This window comes from Aptenodytes forsteri, unplaced genomic scaffold (assembly GCF_000699145.1).
Source record: "Aptenodytes forsteri isolate BGI_AS27 unplaced genomic scaffold, ASM69914v1 Scaffold15, whole genome shotgun sequence".
Lineage (NCBI taxonomy): Eukaryota > Metazoa > Chordata > Aves > Sphenisciformes > Spheniscidae > Aptenodytes > Aptenodytes forsteri.
In genome coordinates, this window is record NW_008795129.1 from 17,799,320 (window position 1) to 17,823,805 (window position 24,486).

Consider the following 24,486-nt stretch of genomic DNA (forward strand, 5'->3'; position numbering starts at 1 on the left):
CAAAAACTTTATACAGAAACAGGTATCTACAAAATTAAACCAATAGACATTCTGTGTATATTCAGACAACATACATACATATATTGGAAGATTCAACATAGTTTCAGTTAGAACACGAAAACGGGAAGGAAACCCCCATCCATCTTGGAAAAGGTCTAAATACCACCCAGCTCCCTCTGCAACACAGCTGTCTGCCCTTCGACAGTTTTCAGGTCATAGCAGAGACACAGTAAATCTGATTTCTAGTGCCACCTACTGCTGACATTTACCATCACAGTTGTTTCCACTGACAGCGGGAAGGGTGAAGGCCCATTCAGACAGGCCTTGTTCTCTGAACCCCCTTCCTAGATTCGGGTCTCTGCAGCATGTGGGCACTCAGCTTTACACCCGATTCAGTGGAAGCCAGAGATCTGATTTGGTTTTGTTTGGTTGGCTGGTGTTTTTTTTTTTAGTTATGAACCAAAATATTGTAATGAAAAATATTTCAAGAGCGTAACTTCAGTTTTAGTAGCTGGAGATACTGCAGGTGCTGCCAGCAACAACTGAAGATGATGAGAACATATTGGTGGGGGAGGGGGGAATAATTCAATCTCCACTGTTTTCTGGAGACTAAAATTAAAAACATTGCACAAGTCTATGTGGCAGAAAGCCAGTGATTTCTACAGCATAAAATGGTATTCTTCAGTTCAGAGGGTCTGGCTTTAGACAACGACAGTGCTGGATTTTACAGACGGTGGAAAAGCATAGACAGCTTTCCTGCGGGGCCTCTAACAACATCTAGATGTGCGATGTTTGAAATAAAAGAGCACGCTGAGTATTTAAGAAACAGATGTTTAAGCCTGCAGGACACAACTAGCTACAAGCTTGGAATTTTCAAAAGCAGCCTGTGGCAATTACATGTCTAATGGACACTGAATTTCAAATGTTAGGTATGTAGCTAACTGCTCCAGACTGCCTTCAAAATTAGTTTATCAGTTTCTCTCTAAAATTCAGTTTATCTGAGGACAGTTTTCAATCTCAGGTTCATAACGTAAAAGGTTTCCAAAACAAGGGTAAGTGAAATGTGATTGCTACGCAAGCCATGCACCCACTCTGCACCAGCTGCTGCTCACCTGCGTGAACCACCCCACAGAAACACACCTTTTCACAGAAGTGTTCTTGTTACATGCACCAACAATACTACACTCCTGATGATCTACCCCATGGAAACAACAGGCAAGTGGCTTGCCAGCAACATTTTCATGGCTAGTACACCACTGCCTCTCAGGAATGAGCAACATCATTAAGCAAAGTTGCTGGCTGACCCTGTCATGTATTCATCACATTCTGGGCTTACTGGATAGAGAGTCATTTGCCAATGTGCGAGCTAGAATAAAATTTCTGTCTCTACCAGGTGTGTTTAAAATAACGCCTGTAGAAGACGACTTTGGTCCATGAAAATACCGTGCACAATAAACGATGTGATATTTTGGCTGCTTTGTGTGTCTCCATAACCAAGAAAAAAAGTCTGAAAAGTTACTAGTGCTACTGAGAGGAAGTAGGATTCCCAGCAGGGCAGGACAGCTAACTAGGTTTCTCAAATAACTTAAAAGGAGAAACAACCATGCCAAAAAGAAGTAAGAATTTCCACAATGTCATTGCACTTATTCCATCTGCACCACACCTCTCCTTCATTCACATTGTACACCTGGGAACATACATTAAATGATTACAATGTTAACATGGTATCTAAAATACTGGAGCCATTCAGCTGAATGCCTGAAAATATCCAGAGATCTGGTACATTAAAGCATGAAAACACAAAACATACAAGAGCTAAGCTATGTTTTGACATGCAAATTGTTCCAAATACTTTCTTTCAGCAGTTCTAGTTCAGTCACAAACAACACACTTCTTGGAAGCTGGTGACAAATCTGTTTCAGCAGAGCCAGGTATTTTCCTCTTCACATCACTTAACAGCAAAGCAGAGGTAGTCCTGTGACTGGACTGGTCCAAATTCCCTAACACTTCAGATAACCATTGCTCTCAGGAATTAGAAAAATACATGTATAAAAACCCACCCGGATTAAAGGCTCACAGTGTCTACAATGCTTGGTCAGGTTTTAAATAATTTGTTTCCACCCTCCCTTTCTAAAGAAATACTTAATCCTTTGACACTGAAAGGACCTGCCATCCAAGACTCCTGAAGCTCTCTGGACCACAAGTCAGGTCCTGATCCCGCAAGGACTTTCAGAGATGCCTATCTTTAAAGTAAAAAGGAAGTCTCACTGTCTTGCATCAAACTACTCAAACCAAATCAGGCCCTTTTGCTCAATTTGGTTCATTACAAAGCTCAAGTGACTCAGTGGCACCTGAAAATGGAGTACACACCCCTAAGTCACCTAGATGCTTTGATAAATTGTCCCCCCCACGTGCTACCAGATTCAGGCCTCTTGTTTTGTGTATGATGCAAACGGTGCCTTCAGCAAGATATATCCCCTCCCTCCCCACCCCAAGTATCCTTTCTGATTAAAATCGCTAAAGCATTGCTATTGTAGATGTACATTGAATCTTTTTTTATGATAATAGGAAGTTCAAGTATTTAATAAAACCCCGAAGTATATATTTACACTGTGATCTGGTCAATTCATTTTGGTCAAAAGGCAATAAATACAGAAATCTATGCATTTACTGCTGGAATAGACATACTTCAATTCCTGTAAGTTACTTATCCTGGAAGTAAAATGTGAACGTGACATTGTGACTAACCAGAATCTTGTCACCTTGATACTCTTCCTCCATCACCATCTCAGCCACTGAAGGACTAAGTAACAGTTCTTCAGTTCATGCCATTTTGACCAACTAATTCTTCACAAAAGTAAAATTAAGGAGTCGCACAGATTTCGACTGTGCCGCTTTCACAGTCCAACCAATAGATTAAAATCCCATTTAGATATATTTTGCATTTCTTACCATTACTTTCACTGGCTGGTCTAGCCACAGTTAAATGAGAAAACTTAGCTTCCATTTGTTTTTGAAAACAGATTTTCTGATCATCTGAAAACAGATGCAATCATGATGTCTACCTGTACATACGTAACAACGGGCAGTTAAAACTCCTACTTTTTAAAAGCTGTTAGTTATGCAGAAGGCCAGAGAACTTTATTAACCAGTTATCTGGTATCAGACTTCTTTAGATCCATGTCTAAAGATCAAGGGTTTACAGTATTTGTTGAATTGACATTTGTTTCAATTCTACATACTCAACAATTGAATCAGAAAGCTTTTAATCCCTTAGTTTTACTGTTGTTTCACTTCTTTTGAATAAAGAAACTGACCAGTTGAATGTTATCTAAAGCAGAAAATATGCAATATCATGGCCACCACTTAAAAAACAAGATTTTGTGACAAAGCATTTTTCCATGCGTATGTCAAAAATGCTTAATCAACCTAAGTATCAGAAATAATATGCAAGAAAGGAAATAACGTCTGAAAGCCCTTAAAGCTCAGTAACACTGGATATGTTCAACAGCAACTAAGACATAATTGGTTTTATTTTTTCAAGCTCCATCATTAAGAGACTGATTAATTATACAGTGCAGAAATTAAAATCTCACTGCAACTCCCTCAAAACACAGTATGCACTGCAAAGCATCTGTATGTCATTTCAAATAAAAGTTTTAGATAAACGTAGTGTGTAGTAAAATTCAGCAACACCTCAGGCTGGTATTAGGTAGACAGAACCACGCTGATGCCAAACCCTGTAGATCTCTCACACGAGTAAGTCTGTATGGTTAAAGGCTGTATATGCAAAATACCAGATGCTTGTGCTGGCAGGCAATCAAATTTCAGGAAAAATGTAAAAAACAGTGGTCTGTAGCACCTGCCTTTTTTGCATCTTCATGTTGGTTATTCCATAAAAGTTTTAGTTATGTCTGCTTTATTCTCTGCTCCAGTTCATGCTTGTGTTTAATAAGCCGTTCTATTTCTGTTCCTAGAGTTTGAAGGTTTTCCTTTGGGGGGGGAAAAAAGGATAGGGTAAGTTATACAGGGAAAAATGAGTCAATCAGCATAAAATGCACTAGTACATTAAAATTACTGTTTATGTCAGCAGGTCGATACTTTCAAGTATCCAGAACAAGCGCAAACGATTAGAGAGAGTTGGGGAAAACCAAACTCATTTCAATAAAGGATGCAAAGCTCTCAGCAAGTCTTTTTTTGCAGTTACTAATATTCTACAGGCCGTCTAGAAAGTATAGCGTTCAAGGGGAATGATAATTACAGGAAGAGATCTCCAACTTCTGCAGAACACTGCAGTCCAGCTGGCAGCCTGCACGTTTTCTAGCCTGCCACCTTTCCCTTGCAGCAGACATGCTGCCCCAATAGCTCAACAGGGTACGCAGCTACTGGCACAGGGCCAGGCATTTAGAGCCCATGCCCCTGGCTCCACGTTACTGGGAGAGAGCATGGAGAGGCCCTTCTCCACTGAATGCACAGGCAGCCCAGAATTTATTTCAAGCAGCAGCCCATTAGTACAGCATACAATGAGGGTCCCAAAACAGAGGTTCAGCGTGGATCATGTTACAGAACTCGGATTAACCCAATGCTGCCAGCATCACCAATTCACAACGAGGTGACTTCTGAAAAATCTCCTCCTTTTAACAGCACGCATCTCTCCGAAGGCAGTATCATAGAACCACAAGAATGTGCTGAAGAACTGGCATAGCTACTCACTTTCAATGTAATATTTTTCAGTAATGTATCTTCTAACACAGCCTGCAGCTTCCTGTTTATCTCTAAGGAGAGTTCCAATGTGAGACCGCTATCTGCGGGATGAGATGTGTACAGAGATGCCATAATCCCACCTCGTCTACTCAAGTGTACTTTGTTGAAGTCAGAGGCCTCTGATGATAGTGTTCCAGCTTCTTCCCGCAAAATGTAACTCTGAATAATTCTGGGGGGGGGGAAATTTAAAAAAACATTATAGCATTACAAGGCAGTGAAAAGTCAGACATTGAGGTAACTTCACATTCCTGATATAAGAGTAATTTTATTTTCAAGCAGTACTGTATTACTGAAAATGCAGTAAAAATCAACTCCTGCGATTTCTAGGTCAGAGGAAAACCTGGGATACCACAAGTACTATAGGACATGCTGGTAAGCGGAGTCACTACAGTGTGGAAGGTTTACATATTTGGAAGTATTCTGAGAAAGTAATATTGCTACTGGAGCAAAAACGGTGCTTAAAAAATGCCTCTCCACTTTTCCTTGCTGAAAGACTCCAGACAGGGAATCTTAAGCTTTCTACAGATGAGACAAAAATTACAAAGTCTCTGCTCAAGAGTCTTCACAGGCTGTGATCATGTTCTATGAAATGGTACCAGATGGGCATAAATGTATAGGCTTGTTAAGCAAGGGCTGTACTTAACAGACAACTGTACTTTCCAGAGGAAGGTATATGCCGCAATTTCTTCCCCTCCTAACTGAAGTTCCAGACATCACCCTGTAAGATGAGATTCCCATGTAAGCAGAATCTTCTCTCACATGTTAAATACCATCCACCTTTGGCTCAGATACATTGTTTGTTTGATATGCATGCCAGACTAGCATCTGGAATCATGCAGATTCTCCTTCCAAAACAAACACAATCAGCACCCTTTTAAGCACATGAAGAGCATGGACTCTTCTAACAACCAGTGGCAGCAGTCCACCTTAAATCAGCCACCTGGTGACCATTTTGCTACCAAAAAACACCTGCACCATTCTATTCCTCCTGAAAAATTTTAGTAGTAAACAACTCAGCAATTACTGTAACTGCTGGGGAAAGATAAGGAGAAAAAACCCCAAGACTAATCCTACCTTTGAGATTTACTGTCACTGCAGTATTTTTATTGTTTTAAATATTTTCATTTAGACAATTTGTCTTACATAAAACCCAGAATACTTGTCTAGTGTACCAGCTCAACACTGAAAAACTGTATGAACAGAACTCAGAACATACTTTGTTTTTTTTCTGATTTCCTCCACCAGTTGTTTAATGTGATCCTCCATAAACTCCATCTTTTCATTTTTTCGAGCATGTGCCTTCTGTAGCCTTAGTATTCTTTCAACCAAGACAGACTTGTCCACCTCTGGGAAGCTATCCACAGCTACTGAAGATCCAGTATTCTCAGGTGACCGATCCTCATTGCTGCTGCGCGCATTAAGGGACCCTGCCAACACATCCACATTTGTAAAAGCTCTTTTTGCTTTTATACCAGGTAAAACGTCTCCACTAGTGCAGTGCATGCATTCATTACATTTCAGTGGCTTAGGATATTTTCTTCAGAATGTCAGTTTCCCTTATATGTTAGTGGGTTTTTATATAAACAATCCTTATACCATTTAAATGACACATGCTGAAACAGCAGTGTAGTCCCCTAGCATGGGCATAGCTCCTTTAATGTAAGCGTGCTTGCTTCAGTAATGCTTATTCCTGCATAAGTACCTTCATATTCATTAATATTACTTCGTACAAGACTGAGCTGATTTTAAACATACCTGGTTTGGAATCCACTAAAATTACAACACTATGAAAACCGTGTACAGACTGACAAAAGCCCTATGTATAAACACTCTGCAGCACTGATCATTTAGAGCTTGAAATATTTTCTTTTCTTTCTGTTCTTCTCCTTAAGTATTCATCTCTCATACAGTGAGATTACAGGACACTGACAGAACTAACCATGCTTAAAACCCAAAGATTTTGAGGAAGAAAAGAGGAGATGTTTTCAGTGCTAAAGATAACTGCGTTACTTCTAACCAGATAGAAAGTAATGAATTTTACACAAATAGCATGTTTAGAGGCATCAGTGTAATTGATTTATCATTTACACAGTTGCAACTGTCAATAGTGCAATTAAACAATGTTGGAAGCCACTGCTCATTTTTGTTTCCCCTCTGGCAGCATTTAAGAGGGTCCTCTATAAACTGGAGTCCTCTGAGCTTCCTCCAAACATAAAAGCAACAAAATAAAAGAGGTAGGCATTTAAAAAGAACCAAAACATATAAACATTATAAACATTAAACTTTAATCTCGTATTAAGATTAAGCACCCACAACTGCATTCAGCCAAGTGCATTTTGGTGCTTAAAGGCTATTTTGTCAGCTTTGATGGGAGGCTGCCCACACACTGCATATACACAAACCACAGAAAGAGCAAGGCTCACGGCAGCACACCGTGGCAACCTTATTAAGATCGAAGGATTGTTTTGGCAGCCCTGCTATGTGCTATATTACCTGATGAACTGGAACGGCTCCCCATGCTGCTGACTTCTTTGTCGTAATTACTATTTTCCATCTGATCCAATTTCCTCCGTGCTTAAAAGTGTAATAAAATTATGGTTACCAACAGGAGATTAAACCCCCAAAATCATAGTGTTACACAACATACAAAAACTCTAATCCTCTCTGACCGGCACAAATTTAACATGGCTTGACAACTGAAAGATAGTGGTAGCAACTAAAAATCTTAGGGGAAAAAACCCCAAAACTAAGCAGTTCCCTGCCTCTTCCTGCCCCCAACCATGAAGCACCTGGATGCAACATCCACCAAGATCCCTATACCCTGCAGCAGTTGCCAGTTGAAGGGAGTAACATCATACATAGGATTAACTGGGAACAGTAAGACTTAAATTTGATTTTACTTTTGATTAGGACTGCCATGTAAATAACTACTGAATGACAGAATGGCATCTCATAACTGTATCACTACTGGGAGCTGAGTGTAGTACTTGTGCCAGAAGCACCACTCGTTCAGTAGGGATCAAGAGGGAAACTGCACAGCTGTTCATATATATACACAGAGAGAAACATGGAACTTGTCTTGTACAATGCCAACAGGATCTCTTCTTTCAAATACATTTCAAACAGATTTGATTATATCCAAATCTATTTGTATTCAGAGCATATGCATTATGGGGCATTTAATGATTTCTATTTGTTGCCAAATTAGTCATCAGTCTCTCCATATCCACCTTTAAAAACTGAAGTGCTTTGTTTAATATACTAAAAAAAGTAACTGTCACCAGCAATTCCCGATACAGTCAGCAACTAGAAAACTTCTAGCAACTTTTGAATATACTCCTACACAAACCAGGATCCATATATACCCACAGTGACATTTCAGTAGTCACATACATGATAACAAAGACCAAGCTCTTTTGAAATAAATCTTTTATTTTGTATCTAGGCCTATTTCAAAAGTTATATTTAAGACTGAAAATTGACACTAAGGCCTGTTTCCTGTAACTGCAGTTTCCCCATGATCTAACTTGCTCACTCACTCTGTCTTTTAGGACAGGGAGAGCTTGAAGGGCTACACTCAAACAGCACGCATACGCAGCCAGGACCCTAGTCTCTGCCAGATACTGTGAAGGGGCTTACAGATGGGGCTGACTCATTAAATCTGAAAATAATTTCAACCTAGCTGAAGTTGTTTTGTGAGGTCTTTCAGGTTTGCTGCATGCTTGCGCTTCTGGGTAGCCAGTTCATCTTTCAGTTCATCTACGTGGGTCTTCAGCGCTGTTAGTTCTTTCTGCTCTGAAGCTAGCTGAGCCTGTAGTGTCTCAACCTCTAGCTTTCGCTGATCCTCCTCCTTCTGCAACTTGGTGGCCTGGAATTGTAGTTTTATTTTCAGTTATATACAAAACACTCCAGCCTAACCATACTGTATGCTCAACAGCCCTAACTCTGCACTTTATTATCCACCTGCAAATCATTCACATTTTACATTTATTATTTAGGCTAAACGCTACCACTGCAAATGAATATGCAGCACAGTGCAACACTGCAGTAAGACTCCTGAACTATCTCCAAAACATCTACATGATACAGTAGACAGCCATGCAGCGCTGTACAGTGCAGTCACATTACCTTCCATGACACAGTAAATTAAAAATTACATTTATCTCACAGTACAAAGAGGACCAAAGAAACAGTTTACAGTAATAAATTTCACAAATTACCACCTTTTGATTATTTCAATGACAGTTGCACAGAGAACAACTCTGTACTTCCAGAAAAACAGAAAGAGCAACACAGTAACACCCCCTCATTCCAGTGCAGTGTGCCTCAAGATTTCTTTCCCCTTAGAAACATGAGGTGTTCATATCCCGCTGCTATTATTCTATCAAACTGGCAAACCCAGCAAGAAATTGCAGTCAGGTAAGTAAAGACACAAGGTGGAATTCATGCGCCACATCTTTACCAGTATCAGGCATCTTACTAGTGCAAAAAACAAGCTGCACACTGTACTCACCAGATCATCTTTAGTCTGTTGAACGCATTCCAGTTGATTCTGCAGCTCTCTTTCGCTGTAAGAAAGCTTATCCAACTGGCTCTGTAAGGAATTGTTTTCAGACTGAAGCTGTGCATTCTTACTGGTTAATTTTTCAGTGAATATCAATAGCTCAGATTCTCTTTTCCGACTACCTTCAATGTCCTTCTGGAGATCAGCAATCAGAGAATTGAAACCATCTACTTCTTCCTTTAAAGCACTGATTTCTTGTTCATCTCTGTCAAAACAATTGTATCTTATTAGGGATAAGCTGAGCTTAAAGATATGAAACCTTACTGAAATAAAAGCATTCAGGTCAAGACCAAACAAGGCAGAGAAACAAATTAATGACCCTGGAGCATCTGTTAGTCACTGGATGGTTTTAAATACCAAAGGAGTTTGCAAATTCCATTTCATGACATGTTGCAGTGCTGAAGTGACAGATATCTGTATCCCACAGAAGGACATGCAGTCATTGCTTCCTCAAGGAAGACCATCTCTCTATATTCAACTTCATGAGCTTATAGGGTATAAACAAACCCCTCAAAAACAGATCCTGTAGATAAGAGGAAGGTCTGCAAATCCAACAAAGGTGGTCATTCTGTAAGAGGACCTGTCTTTGAGAGATGGGGAAATACTCCAGTTTTGAGCTGCTCCAGGACAGCAGTACGGTGACTTCTGAAACATCCTTATCCAAGCAGTGCAGCCCCGATTCAAAGGGCCTATCTTACTCCACTATCCCTCCCCCAATCCTCTACAAAACAAGTTCTTGTTTCTACTGAAGCACTCCCATTAGGAGACTTGATCTATCACTTGCAAACCATTTGAGCAAGAAAGGCCCTATCTTCAGTTATGATCAACGTTTTAGAGAAAGTGATTGAAATTAATTCCAAAACTAAATAGCTGTTAAAAAAGTTAGATTAAAAACGTCCTCCTCTCATTTGCTCTTGCAATATTATTTCACTATTTCATTTCTTCAATCATAGGATTTTCTACAACTTTCTAAAACCTTACCTTCCAACATCAACAGAAAAACCCTCACCTCTCTTTCTCACAGGGAGTGTGTATATTCAAATTTAAAAATAAAATTAAAGTTATATACAAAGCAAGGGCACACATCTCATTTAATTCCCTGTCAGACAGTGTAATTACCAGGAGGCTCAATTCACTTTCAACCAACAACCCCATATCAACATGTTTCTTCAAGCAGAGGTGAGGCTCAGACAATCCAAATCATTAATCATTCTAGAAGAGAACTGTAATTTTGTAAAACTAAGTAACTGAATTCTACTAGCACATCATTACTATAAATTATATGCTTCCAGCTACCAAAATGAGGAGTTGATGTGGTTAATGACAACAGAAGTTAGCTAGCATTGCAGTACCAAAGGATATCATCAAATGTATTGCACCCCGCCTTTACAGTCTTTTTTAGGCTAATTCTACCTTTCAGAAGACGTAAGACTGAACAACTACAGCACAGATTTTTTTCAACCATTTATGCTGCAAAATATGTCACCTATAGCTCCCATTTAAAAACCTATGCCAGAAGGCTATGCTTCTATTTTACATTTCCAAATATGTTGTTTCATTATGACAGAAGAAATCTCTAGTTAAGAGTCAGGGTTGAACCAGCCAAAATTAAATGTTTAGACCATCTTAAAAGAGATCTCTAGCTATCCTTAAAGGTCTCCAATGAAGGAGACCAGGCAACACTGGAGGTAATCGGTATCCAGCTCAGCCATAAAGTTCTTCCCAGCATTCAACTTAAAATCATCTTTCCTGCAAAACTCTATTTTTATCCTTCCTCCAGTGAACAAGGATAGCTGAACATTCCCTTTATAATAGCCTTTTACACATTTAAGGATGTCTCTCTTCTGTCTTCTCTTTCCTAGGCTAAAGAAACCTGCCTCCTCTATTCTTCTCTCATCACGAAAACAGATTAAGATTTTTGGTGAATTAAGATAAAATTCCTTCCATTTGCTTCCAAGAAAATGAAAGGCAGTAAGTTCATTTATTCTACACAACAATAGGAAAAACAGAGGTCAAGATTCCAGGATTTCTCTTTCATAGATGATAATGGGAATTTACTGGTGTAAATTTTAAGTCTCTGGTCAAGATTCCACAACTTTATCAAACATTCTAAGGAATACTGGAAAAACGTTAACATCAGAGAAGTAAAAGACAATATGAAACTTGACGTAGGGATAATAAGTGTTGTACAGGAAGGATACTTAAAAAAATTGATCCAAATTGAACAGGAATAAGAGACAGATATTTAAGCATGTCTTAATGACTGAGAGGAAAAGATAACTGGAAAAACACATCTGTAGTTTCACACTGTGATCACAGCTATTTTAATTCGTTTGCCAACATCCCAAGTGAAAAATAACTTATTGATTGAATTGTAAGTTTCAGTTGTCTCTAAGAGATTGCAGTTTCCCTAGAAAGGCTGATAACACAGTGCCAATACAGCTGACCAGCACACAGCAAGTGGAAAATGCTTCATTCTCTAAACCCTGAGGAAGGCATATAATCACGGAAATATTTTTCAATGATAAATAAGAACTGTTTAAAAGCACAGGAGGGACACATGGGTGGTTCTGCTTATCTGACACTTGTCCATCTCCATTTATGCAACTCCATTAGAATCAGTGAAGTGGATAGCATTTCGATATTCTAGTCCATGTGTACCATATAGAAACATGACTATGCTCAGACACTCCTGAAGTATCCACGAACCCAACTCTTCCCTGAGATTATTTCCCTCACATTCTTAAATGAGCAAACTTTGACACAGCAGAATGAATTCCAGTCCATCAGAAACACAAGTGCTTCCTACTATCTGAATAAAGCATCTGCCAAATATATAAAATTGTTTTTGTTAAATACTTTCATTCATCCATCTCAATTTTGAAGCAATCTATCTTTCCAGTTCAGTTGCTTTTCCCCAATCTTTCAATAAAACGAGCACCAGGCAGACACCTAGAAGACATAACTTCCTACAGAGTAGCCAGAAAGCAAGCACTTCTTATTCTAATAATGAAAGATGTAAGAATATAACTTATCAGCCTCAATCCCCTCATCTTGTAAGAGGCCACAATGGTTGTCTCCAGTACTAGCAAGATTTCTATCAGAAAAACACTTAAATCAGGACAGGGATTCTTCAAATTACAATACATTTCAAAGCATCAATAATTTCAGTTAAAAAACAAAAAAAAACCCTTTCCACATCCCAGATAAAATCTTTTAAATCATTCCTCAAAGTGCATAGCTGTACCTCTGATGTTGATCCTGCAGGCGATCTACAGTTTTGACTCTGTCCAGCAAATTCTGAATTTCAGTTTTCTGTCTATTAATGATTTCTTTATACTTGGATAACTCATCTTCTGTTCTTAAACGCTCATCCTCTAGACTCTCTACCTAAATGGAAAAAAAAACCAGAAACTATTTATTCTTTCAAACTTCAGAGCTGAATTATTCTGATCAAGTGTCTAGATTGTTGTACAAAGCTCCTGTGTTATTTTTTGGTGATTCCAAGTAGCTTAGAACAATATCCCAAATGAAACAAATATTTCAGATCAAATATAGTCAGAAAAATAAACTGACAAAAAAAGGCAAAAAAGTCAAATTAAACAAGTGTGATTAACATTAGTTTTGTCCAAAGACTCAAAGCTTATCAGTCTAATGGACCAGGATCCAAAGAGGTCATCTTTCCCCAGTTACAAAGCCAACCCTGTATTATGTCTTCCTCCCCTTTTCTAAGATCATCTCAAGCTAAAACCCTGCTCTGGATAGAGGGACTGGCACAGTAACCTATAGACTGTTCAGAAGTTATGGATAGTATATACCCCTTACCAGAGGTCATATGTATGACCTCTACAAAACTAGCTTCACAGGTAGGAAAAGTTTACAAGTATTTTTCATTTTCCAAAGTTACTAAATTTACAAGATGTTTACTAAAATGTTTCCCACAACTTTTCAGTCAAATGAGGTGCATACCATGAAACAAAACATTGTTGTACTATGGATCAACTGATACTCCCTAAGAAAGGCTACCCAGAGTCACAGTTACATATCCCTTCTAGTCTTGCACCAGCCGGTCTGTAATCACACTGTTTATTCCAAAAGAAGTAAAAATACAATTAACAGATTGAACATAGTCTTGTTCCAAACCCCAACACTATACCTTTAGCTCCACTGCAATCCAACACAGCACACATTACCTTTGTTCTCAGTGTTCGAAGCTCATCCATGCCTTCTTTAAATGTTCTCTTCAAGTCTTCCAGTTCTTTTATTTTTGCATGATGCACCTTTTTAAAAAGTGAGAAGCTCCTTGAGAAATCTACACAGACAGTGGCATCTCCTGGGATGTCAAAAAAAAATCTAGGCCAATGCAGGCCACCACAACAGCTGAGACGGCTTAAGGCAGAACAGGTACCCTTAAAGGTTTGTTTTACTTATTCAAAAAGCAAAGCCAAGCCTAAAAGCTTCTTTATTCTCAGAAGAACTGAGAACACAAGTGAGATTACACACTCTGGTTTTAGGTGTACAAATCTAACCCACAACAGCCCCTTGGGAAAGTTCTAGGCAAACTGAAGATGGCATATGCACGTACGAGCTGTGAGCAGGTACTAAATCATTAGAGAATGTAGCTTTTGGGCTAGCAAATGTCTACACAGAACAGAGGCTGTTCCCTGTCTCTCCTTGCCAAATAGCTTGGCAAAATGCTGGTCAGAGAAAGGCCTGCTTATCATCTGAATTTGTGCTCTAAATCAGAGCAACACTCATGTTTATAAATGAAAGAGCAGTTATTTCATCCTCATTATATCATCCTTTTCCCATAACTTTGATTTTAAAAAGTGCATCCAAGGTAATAGCTAAAAACATCCTCCAAAAAGCAGGGCTGGACACAGACACCTGGGCTGTAGTATTAGGCCAAAATGAAAAACGTTTGGCAAAAATTGTAAGCAGCTTAAAATAAGATTCTCAAAATTAAAAACTCATGGCATTCTTAAGTACTAAGTTGCCAATTGTGTTGTCTCCACACACCATATATTTACCTCCAGGTGATCAGACTTCTCCTGAATTTGTTTCTCTAGTTCTCCTTTAGTTACTCGGAGTTTTGCATCCAATTCATTTGATTTGATTTCTTCTGACTCCTAAAAGGATTGAAGATAGGCAAGTACAGTTTTAGAGTTTTATGTTCCCCTTTCTGGTTTTATGAGCATACAGACAGCTTTTCACATCACTAAGCCTCTTTTCTGTAGGTACATATCTAGTAATTCTGAACATGCCAAGAAAGACCCCCACACTGCATGCCAATCAAGACAAACATTTTCCCTTTTATTTAACAGCTTTCCAAGTAAAGAAATCAGTGACTAGTCATCTCAGCTTTGTAGCTCGCACAGGATAATTCCTCCCTGCTACAGCTTAAGATAGAAAGGGAGGAAAAAGACCCAGATGCTAAACACTAATTTCACCTCCTGAGAAAGTGTGCCTACTTGATAAGTTTTTATCATTTCTTGACAGTTTTTCCTTATCTGGTCTGCTTCTTCTTTTGCTTCAGTCAATTTTGTCGTTGCATCTTTGAGGCGTTCTTTGGTTTCCTACAAAAACAGTAATAAATGGGTTAAACCTATTTATCTAACTTAATGTGGGAAAAGCATTTCTTATAATGAAAGTTTCCTATTTCAGTCTGGGAAGAATTAACAACAACAAAAATATGTCCAGCATTATTTTTCTTCTTGCTTCCATTCAACTATTACTTTATGCAATTTTGTTTGTTCCAACACTGAAAGCACAACAAAAGGACCTCTTGGTTACGTGCCATGCACATTTTCAGATGGTAGATTTAACTCTATCACATAAAAACTAAACTAAGACAACAGTTAATTCATACAAAAAAAACCAAAGAAAAAGTTTATCACCAGATTAAACAGAATCCCCCCGATACATCTTCCCCTCACATCCTTTCAACATTTCCGTATCAATATCTTTAAGAGCACTATTCTGACTTTTGCTGCAGGTATTCAAATTAAACAAAAACCACTTTAGAAACAGATTTTAGTACTATATAAAAAGTAAACAGTAGAGCAACTACATTCCTCTGACTGTATTTTCATGTCACAGTACCCGTACCACTTCACTAACCTTGTGTGAATCCATTTCTGTTTTCAGTTTGTTCTGAGCCCATTTTACTTTGATAAGATGAGAATTGATTTCTTCTTTCAATTTTTCTATTTCTCTGTTGAGTCGAGTGGCTTCACCATCCTAAGAAGATTTCATAGATTTTATTTTATAGATTTAAATCATCCAGTGCTTCTACAACAAGACTCCTGCTCAAGTGTCAAATGTAGGTTTGGGGGTTTTTTTTCTTACTGTCTGGATTTTGCAAAAGCATGCACAGACTTGAGAGTGCTTAATAATGCTTTAGCCCATAACCCAGTGGTGAAAAAAAAGTCATCAGTGTTCTGGTTTGAATAGCAAGGTAAGGCTGCATTACTGTTAATATACATTAATGTTACATATCTGTTAAAAGGCAAAGTACAGTCTAGAGTTCTGATCTAAAATAATTATCTCCTGGGTAAGCTGCACAGTCCTCTTTGTTCTTTGGCAAAAGGATGAGGAAACACAGGTTCAAAGTGGTAAGGTCATATTATACACAGCTACAGACAAAAATTGTGACACCGATGGAATGGTATTACCAACTACAGAGGTGCAGACTAGCATGAGCACTGACAGCAAAACGTATGCAAGTCAAATCACTAACCTGTAAGTCAGTGAGAAGAAAGGATGTTAACAGAAGCACATTGCTGGCATAACCTTCTATACCACTATCCACAAACCACTGCATTAAGCCAAATTTCCAAACTGTGTTTCTGAAGTAATAGGTTCATCTTACCAAAAAAGTTTAAAGCAGCACTGTATGAGGGCAGTACAATTCCCGTAAGGCTCTAGTGTAATCCTCAGGAGTTATGAAGATAGATAGTATGTTAAGTTTTGTTTAGGAAACCTGAAGTCATGCTCCCACTTCCTGTTCATGTGGAAGAGGACACTGAGGTGATTTTTTGTTTCAGAAGCGTAATTTTTAGGACTTTTATTAAGATGTATTTTTCTGATCGTTTTGTGCATAGTACAATTGCTCAGAAGAGGCCCAAATCAAAGTCTGAACCCCATTAATTTATCAATTTTTTGATCTTTCATGTGAAATTGAATTGTGAAGCACAATACAGAAAGACCTGGATAATTTTAAGAGGCTGGTGGGAATCTCTTACTAGTTTCTAAAAAATGGCAGATTTTTGGAATTGGGCCTGAAAAATCCTATTGCTTTATTACCAATTTTTAGTAGTACAAAAGAGAAAATAGAGAGTGAAACCACAGAAAAATAGCAAAAGAGACTGCAATAATTTAATGCCATTACAGCCTTCTAAAAAAGAATCCAAACAAGCTAGAAATTCCTGCAAAATCCAGGCATCTGCAACAAACAGTCTTTTCAATTTTGTCAAAAAACCCCCTAGTGTTTCACAAACTAATATTCAGGGAAATATTAAAAGGAATTTCAGATGACAATGAGAACTCAGTAACTTCTTCCCCTTCCCTTGGAGAAAAGGGGTTTTCACAGCTATACAGAGAACCAAATGAAAACAGGTTTCTTTCACCAAGTACAATAGCAAACAAGTGATAAGATTGTTCTGATAGTACTTTTAATCATTCACTCAAGTCATACAGCAATACTTAGAGCACCTTAGTTTCATAGAGCTGGTGTAATCTTCCTTTTTCCTGAGAAAGTTGTTTGATTTTATTAGTATGCTTTTCAATTTCTTTGTTTGCATCTCTCACTCTTCTCTCAAGTATCTCCTTTTCCTTTCGGAGGTCAAGTGACTCCTTCTCCCCTCGGACGTATTTCATCACCATTGTTTCCTTTTCATGGCGTGCTTCTTCACATTTCTTGTTTGCCTTGAAAAAATATTAAAATAGAATGAATCAACCTTGTATTTCTTAATTAGCTTTTATAAGACACTACTGGATATTTTCAGTATTGCAGTATAGTAGCATAACAAAGTAGGACCCAAAAGTTCCAGTTTTGCAAAGACTAACATTAGATCCCACTTAAGTACTGGAATTACTCATACTTCTAACAGTAAATACTCATCTAAGCAGCTGCAGCTTCACAGCTAAACATCTCAAATGAGTTATCACTACATTAGTAATTTGGAATATAATCTGTTGTTTCAGAAGGAAGTAAGTTGTAGTAACAAAACAATTTTGCAAACACCCAGTACCAGTCCTCTTTCTTCCCTCATCCACGTGCCAACTGCACAATCATTATCCAGTGGCTTATTTTTACAGATTCCCCCCACCCCAGCACTAATAAATTCTGCTTCAAATAAAAAAAAGAATCAGGCACTGAGCTTTAGAGCTCATACAATAGAGAAAATACTTGGCAACATATGATATTAAGAAGAAAAAAAAAAAATCTCAACTCTCACTAATACATGAGACAAAATAAGAACTTTGTGCTGGAGTTGAGAAAAATATTAATTTTGTGATAGCCTGTCTGAAAAAAGCCACTGCCAGCTTTTACCTCCTTTTGAACCAGTATCAGCTTACAGGCAAGGAAAATGAGATTTCCTTGAGGGCTGAATTCCATAAATACAAACATACACATTAAAGAGATTTATCAGGCACTCTAGAATGTTAACAGCTATTTAGAAATTCACTGATACCAGTTATCAAAAATGCATGTATAACTGCACGCTAGTAGTTCCAGTTTTGGAAAATTTTGTCTTACCTAGTGATCTAACAACCTAGGCTGCATGTTTCCTACAAGAACCAAGTTTGCTCACAAGATGTTCAATAATTAAAGGTTTTCCATTATTACCTGTTCCATTCGAAAGGCCATCTCTCTATGCAACTGCTGAATAGCGTTTTTGGCTGCTGAATCTTGAGTTAAAAGTTTGTCTTTACTAGCTTTCACTTCTTTATTAAGCTCTTCCGTTCTTGCTTCCAGCTAAAAGACAACATTATGATATAATTATAGGGAAATAAGACTTTGATCATGTTTTGTACAGGCAGGAACACTTCACACAAAGTTAGATGCTTCAACAGATATTTACCTGTATTTTGCACTTGTCAAGCTGCAACTATCCGTATCAACATCTAGCTTTGCATTGCAGTACAAGCATGAAAGATGTCAATTCTCATCTTCAGTGAGACTGAAGATGCATCAAATCAAGTAAAACACAAGGTATAGTAATTTACTACACAAAAAATTAGATTGACAACAAATGCTGAAATGCCAGAGCAGAGCTGGCTGCTCTCTGAAGTTGCTTCACCTTCCACCCTTTGGTTGCTATCGCTGTGCCATATTCTCCACCGTGCCAGCAAAGCAGTTATGCATCCATACTGAACTAGACTGGGAATTAATTCATTGAAAAATAACTCAGCAAATAAAGAGGCACTTAGTCATTGTGCTGGCACTTTTTTTAGCTGCCTGGTGAACCAAGTCAGAGACCTGATCCAGCTGAAGAATAATTACCAATGTTCAACTGGAACATTTCCCAGAGCATGTTAACTGCACAGTCATGCAAATTCAGTAGAGAAAGCAGCAGCACTAGCGCAAAAGCAAGTGGTGGCTACGTAAGCTGTAATGCTGCCCAAAGGTTTTTCAAATTGTGCCTTAATGACTATCCTCTTGTTCCAGGAGAAAGCAAATTCACCAAGGTTAGTTTTGTTTGGTTTGGTTTTGGGGGGGTGGGTGCTGTGTAAAAAAGTGCAGGGTCACTATCTTAAAATCAGGGTCAGTATCTTAAAATTTTTGTGCAATTCCAAACCGCTACATAAAAGGCAAGAACAACCTAAAATGCTTCTGTTACCACACAATGAATTGATCACACCCTCTTCAGCTTTGCAAAAGAATCATTGCCCATAAAAAATAAGTTTTACACATACAAGCATGCATGTGCAGTTTGCTTGCAGTTGTGACCGCAGCCAAGCCTTCATTGACTTGAAAGCTACCAGAAAACACTAATTTAGAAATCGTAACATTAACACACTCACATCACAAACAAAAAAACCTCAAGTGTTTCACTGCAATGTATCTTTCTTACAACTCCAGGTGCTATCCAACTACAATATAAAAGCATTACACTCCAAACCAGTATTTTCTGAAATCACCTGCAAGCATGCAATATCACAGATCATTCTTATCTGACCAGAAAACAGAAGAAACTCGCTCACAAATATTTTTTTTCCAGAATGGGATAAAGCAATTGCTGCATAATATAGCTTCATGAAATCATACAGTGCTATCATGGAAATACAGACAAGCGAGAATGAGTAAGCTGCTCATACTGATTTATTCAGGCATATGCAATTCCAATTTGTAGCTTCAAAATAAGACTTTTTAATTCCATTTTCAATCACATCATGGATTTTCAAAGATTCTTTGAAATTAACCAAAGTTTCTACCTACATCAATACATTCCTCTGGAAGACCACAAGCCTGACACGCTGCTTTAAGAACAGATTTCTGTGTGATGCAGACATTAACAGAGAAACCTGACAACTAGGGTAGTATTACCAGTACTTTGACAAACAGAAATTAGTAATTTAAATGCTATCTCTTGCCAGATTTCTAAGCTGTAATCAGTTTATAAAGCCAGGCCAACCAACTGTAGGAACATTAGCAGGTAACTTTGTAACAGACAAGCAATGACACCTGATGCGGTACCTTTTCTTCCCTCACTAAAACCAGCCTACACCAAGGCATACTCTGTGTTCCCCTTTTGCCTGTCATGGTTCTAACAATTCACTGGGGAAATGCCTGTATACGGTAACCCATAATACCAAAATAATGTGCAAGACCACAGTTAACATGCTCTACTCTTTATACACGTTCCACATACTGTTAACGTCTACAACTGTAACTACACACCCATCCACTTCTATTAGCAGATGCAGTAGTTAACAACAGAAGATAAAGATGACAAATTAAGAAATTGGGCTTGATAAAACACTTGCATAAGATCTCCTTTATGTCTACATACAAGAAATAAATCATCCTATCATCCTGATAGGATGATTTATGAACTTGTCATTTTTTGTAAAAAGGTCTAACAGGCCTTCAACATACTCTGTCTCCAGCAGGAAGCCAAGGTACACATAACCTACCCACCATGGCAACCCACCAAACACAAACTCTCTTGACTTTAAGAGAGACTTCCAGATACAGAACACTTAAGTGATCTAAATCTAGAAAGTCAGTTTATCCAAAAGACACTAAACACTTTTAGCCAATGAATAATATTTCTTGGAATGGAAGAGCAGATTTATCCTCTTAAAAAGCTTAGGATAATAAGCACGGGCATTCCTTCCTTCTCCTCTATGCTACCAAGGACATCTTGTTAAACAGTGGCAGTAGTGACATCGTATACAGGTGAGATACTAACCAGCACTTCTGTTTTATCTGTACCTGTTTAATAATGTTGAGGTGCTGCTTTTCTGTTTCTGTTCGTTTTTTCAATTCATCTTTTAAGTTGTCCTTTTCTGAGCAAATTTCCAAAATCAGTTCCTGATGTTTTTTATTTTCTTTAATCAATCTGTAAAGAAAAAAAAAAATAAATTAAGTGCAAGATACTTCAGTACTGGTTTTGTTTGTTTGTTTTTAATTTTGAGATATAAGTTTTTTCCTCTTTGATCTGCAAATTTTATTGGGAGTTACAGCCAGAAACACTAATGAAATCCATGAAAGCCTTAAAAAAACAAAACAGAAGTATGTTGTGCTTGTGAAACAACTCCAGACCAGCAAGCAGCATCTTCCTTGTGAGCAAACTGCTTGTTTCCAGCACTTTGGGGTTGTTATTGTCCATGATGAAGTGAGACATTTGGTACCTTTATGCAACTACAGAACTGTAAATGTTAACAATTTTAAGGTACTTGTCTTACAAGTAACTTCCAGTCAGATAGCTCCACCAGTCAAACATCTGAAAACACAGGTACTGTACTCATTTCATGGATTGCTCAGAGTAGCCCTTGAAGTTCAGAACCTGGTAAGAAAAGGAACCCCAATTTTCTAAGACCTAAGTGGGTATGTAACTACAACAGCGTCCATGCTCATACTCCTTATAAAGTTCAAATTTTTAGCAATAGCTTGTTCCTTTGCAGCTCAGCTGCTTGAAGCCTGAGTTGAAGCTGACATGTATTTAGTTTGACCTTCTAGCACTGCAATAGAAGATAGTTATACATAAAACTCAGAAGTTACATTGTTAGAACTGCTGAATAAACAGTCTCAAATGTATTTAAATGTTTAAAGATACAGTTAGATGGTGGATATTTTAGGACACTAATTGCATGAATTAGGGAGGCATGCACTTACCTGAACAAGATATTTAAATAATCCTTTACATATACTTTCATCTTTAGCTCCCCTCCTTTGGGGGGGGGGGGGGGGGGGGGGGATCTCTAAACAAACTAGGCTTCCAAGTTACAAGGAATTCAAAACCATCAGTGAAAGAGCTTAGCACTTCTGAACTATTTTTTAATCTATTAATGAGTATTCCAGGATTACAAATTCTTAATTCATACAATTGCTGCTCACCGATATATCTTAGATCTGATCACAGGAGACAACTGGGCTATTTCCAAAGCCACGTTACAAGAAATTCTGCTGATCATAAACTAAGGGACAAAATCAGCCCAACCCAGAATGCCCTTTGGACCAAACAAAATGTTCCACAGCAGTTTTACACTCTTGAGGTCAGTCCCCAAGAGTCAAAGGGGTGCAGCTGGGATAGCAGCTAGCAAAAAAAAAAAAAAAAGAGACTGAAGACATGTTTATAGAAAAAACTTCTGTGTGTATACATAATATATACATATATTTATATAAACATTTGTCTCTAAGAAAGCAGTTGGTCCATGGCTGAAAACACTGACCTGCCTTTGAGTTTACCATAAGCAAGTAAAACCCAAGTAACTTGTTCACTTATGATCTCCTGGAATTAAAACCATCTACACACCCACCACTTCAGATTCCTACTCCTCCTCCTTCGTAATTACTAAATGTCTAACTATGCATTCCCAACCTTTCCTGTCATCAACTGACTTTCCTCACATTTATGATTTCTGTCAGAAGTTAATTGGTGAGGTGCAAGAGAATACTTTCCCCACTGGGCATCCCTCCCTCTGCCTGGCTTCCCTCCCTTTGATGTCCTCCCATACCATGGTTATCTGAGTGCCTTATATGAAGAGTAGGACACTCATTTCTAGCTCTGCAAGTGGGAATAAATTTGAAGTTAGAGGCTACATTTTGCTAGCAAAAAACATTTCTAAAGTGGTAACAGAATATGAAACACCAAGTGAGGAATCAAGAAATCACGCAATGAACTGGCTTTTCATGAATATAATATTCTTCAGGTAGTGTACTGCCTGGTAGAATTATTAAGCCCAGTTTATTACAGCAAAGTTTATAAGCCATGCATTTCAAAAGCCCTCGTATAAAATGTGGTAAGACATTTTTTATCTATATATAGACAAGTTTATCTATATATGACATTTCCAACTCAAAGAATAGCTCTCGACTGATTAGCAACTTTGCTGGATTATGACAGGAGACTGAATACTACTTGAAAAAGAAACAAGCAATTTCAAACTCATAAATGAAACGCACATAGTGGGAGTTAGTAATTACAAAGGTTCATTTCTCCAAAGACATATATGGACTGAATGAATCCTGGACTATTTTTATATCACCATTACTTTTACAGTATTTAAGTAATTCCAGACGTTGGCAGGCTATTCAACTGAACAGTTGGCTATTCAGTTCCTGCCAAATTCCACAAGAATTCAGAGATCTAAGCACACATTTTTATTTGCAAGTACATACCACAAGTAAAAATAATTCCTTAAAGAACATAATTAAAAAAGCTCATTAACTGTCCTTAAAACAACTCACAAGAGACTACTTGTTTCATACCAAAATATTGTATGCCGTTGCACACAACATGCAAGCAAACTTGTTCAGTACACACCTCCATTTGTGATGAGCATACTCAAATACTCACTTTTTTATAGTTTGTTCTTGCTCCAGGTACTTATCTTGCACACATTTTTCAAACACAACCAAGGCATGTTCTCCCTTCTGCACACCATTTGGGACTTTTCGTTCCTTTGAAAAATCCGTAGATAAGAGTTCAGACTCTATTTCCTTTAGCAAATCCTCCTGTGAGGAAGTCTGATGTATTGTGAAAATAAGCTTCTTTGTGCAGTCTGTGTCATAAGGGCTTTCTGAATAGATTTTATTGCTAGATTTTTTCACAAAGTCAGACTCCTCCCTTAGCTCCTGTAATATTTCCATTAATGACTGTTCTGTCTGATTAGTTTTTGGATCTTGTCGTTCAAATTCTTCACTAGATACATGTTCCGGTTTTGTGAAGCCTTCCAGCTTTCTTTCAGAGCAGGTATTGGCACAGCAGTCTGCCCCTCCACACTGCTGCTCCTGTCTTTCTGCCAGGGCTCCATTGTTGCTTTTGCCAATAACTGTTGAATCCTGGTCTGAGGGCAACAACCTCGATTCCCTTTCCAAGACACCAGCATCATCTCCAGTATAACTAATGCTTGAGCAGTCCTTCATTCCAGATGTTTTATCAGACTTCTCATTATGTGGGGACCTGGAAGAGGCGTCGTCCAACAGATTGACTGGTTCCAGCATGCTTTGCATTTCTGGTAAATATCCCTCCATCATTTTCCTTTGGAAATCTAGAAGTAGAATTCACATTACACAAAATATTATATTCAAAATTAAAAGAGATTGAGAGAGGGGAAAGAAAGGCTACTAGAAAGTAAAATTCAAAGGGCAAAAACATTTAGATACGTGTTATGCAGAGTTTGTTGATTTTCCAGCCTAACTTTTAAGTAAATGCTCCAGTATAAGTTTTTCTAAAAGAAGGTGAGAAATCAAGGATAGCAAACAGGAAGTAGTGAGACAAATGCCAATAAAAAAAGCAGAGCTTTTTAGAATTAATAATTCTTTGATTTAAGTCCACAAAAAGCCCAAGTCATCACACTTCTGAAAAACACTCAGACACAAGAGAACAAATAAAAAAAAATCTAGAGCCTTACAGCTTTCATTTTCCTGTACACTATTTGAAAGCAGTAATATGCCTTGGTCTACTCATTTTTACAACATAGGG

At 38.0% G+C, this 24,486-nt stretch overlaps 1 protein-coding gene across 1 annotated transcript; it reads right to left on the minus strand.

The window, feature by feature from the left end:
- Positions 1 to 437: 437 nt before the first annotated feature.
- CCDC186 (coiled-coil domain containing 186) lies at positions 438 to 24,047 on the minus strand. The gene is made up of 15 exons (XM_009277886.2): positions 23,359 to 24,047; positions 20,772 to 20,898; positions 18,180 to 18,308; positions 17,042 to 17,254; positions 15,449 to 15,568; positions 14,800 to 14,904; positions 14,359 to 14,457; positions 13,522 to 13,608; positions 12,576 to 12,718; positions 9,278 to 9,533; positions 8,443 to 8,632; positions 7,258 to 7,338; positions 5,981 to 6,191; positions 4,714 to 4,933; positions 438 to 3,992 (listed from the first exon to the last, which is right to left on the minus strand). Exons 1-15 carry the CDS (start codon positions 24,036 to 24,038, stop codon positions 3,909 to 3,911), a joined length of 2,745 nt encoding a protein of 914 aa, XP_009276161.1. The 5' UTR covers positions 24,039 to 24,047; the 3' UTR covers positions 438 to 3,908.
- Positions 24,048 to 24,486: the final 439 nt, after the last annotated feature.

Coding starts and splice junctions, on each gene's coding strand:
- CCDC186 (XM_009277886.2), bottom strand. CDS start 24,038: ATGATGGAGGGATATTTACCAGAAATGCAAAGCATGCTGGAACCAGTC. Junction 20,899..23,358: donor CAAGAACAAACTATAAAAAA/GTGAGTATTTGA, acceptor TTTTCTTTACAG/ATTGATTAAAGAAAATAAAA. Junction 17,255..18,179: donor TGGCCTTTCGAATGGAACAG/GTAATAATGGAA, acceptor TATTTTTTCAAG/GCAAACAAGAAATGTGAAGA.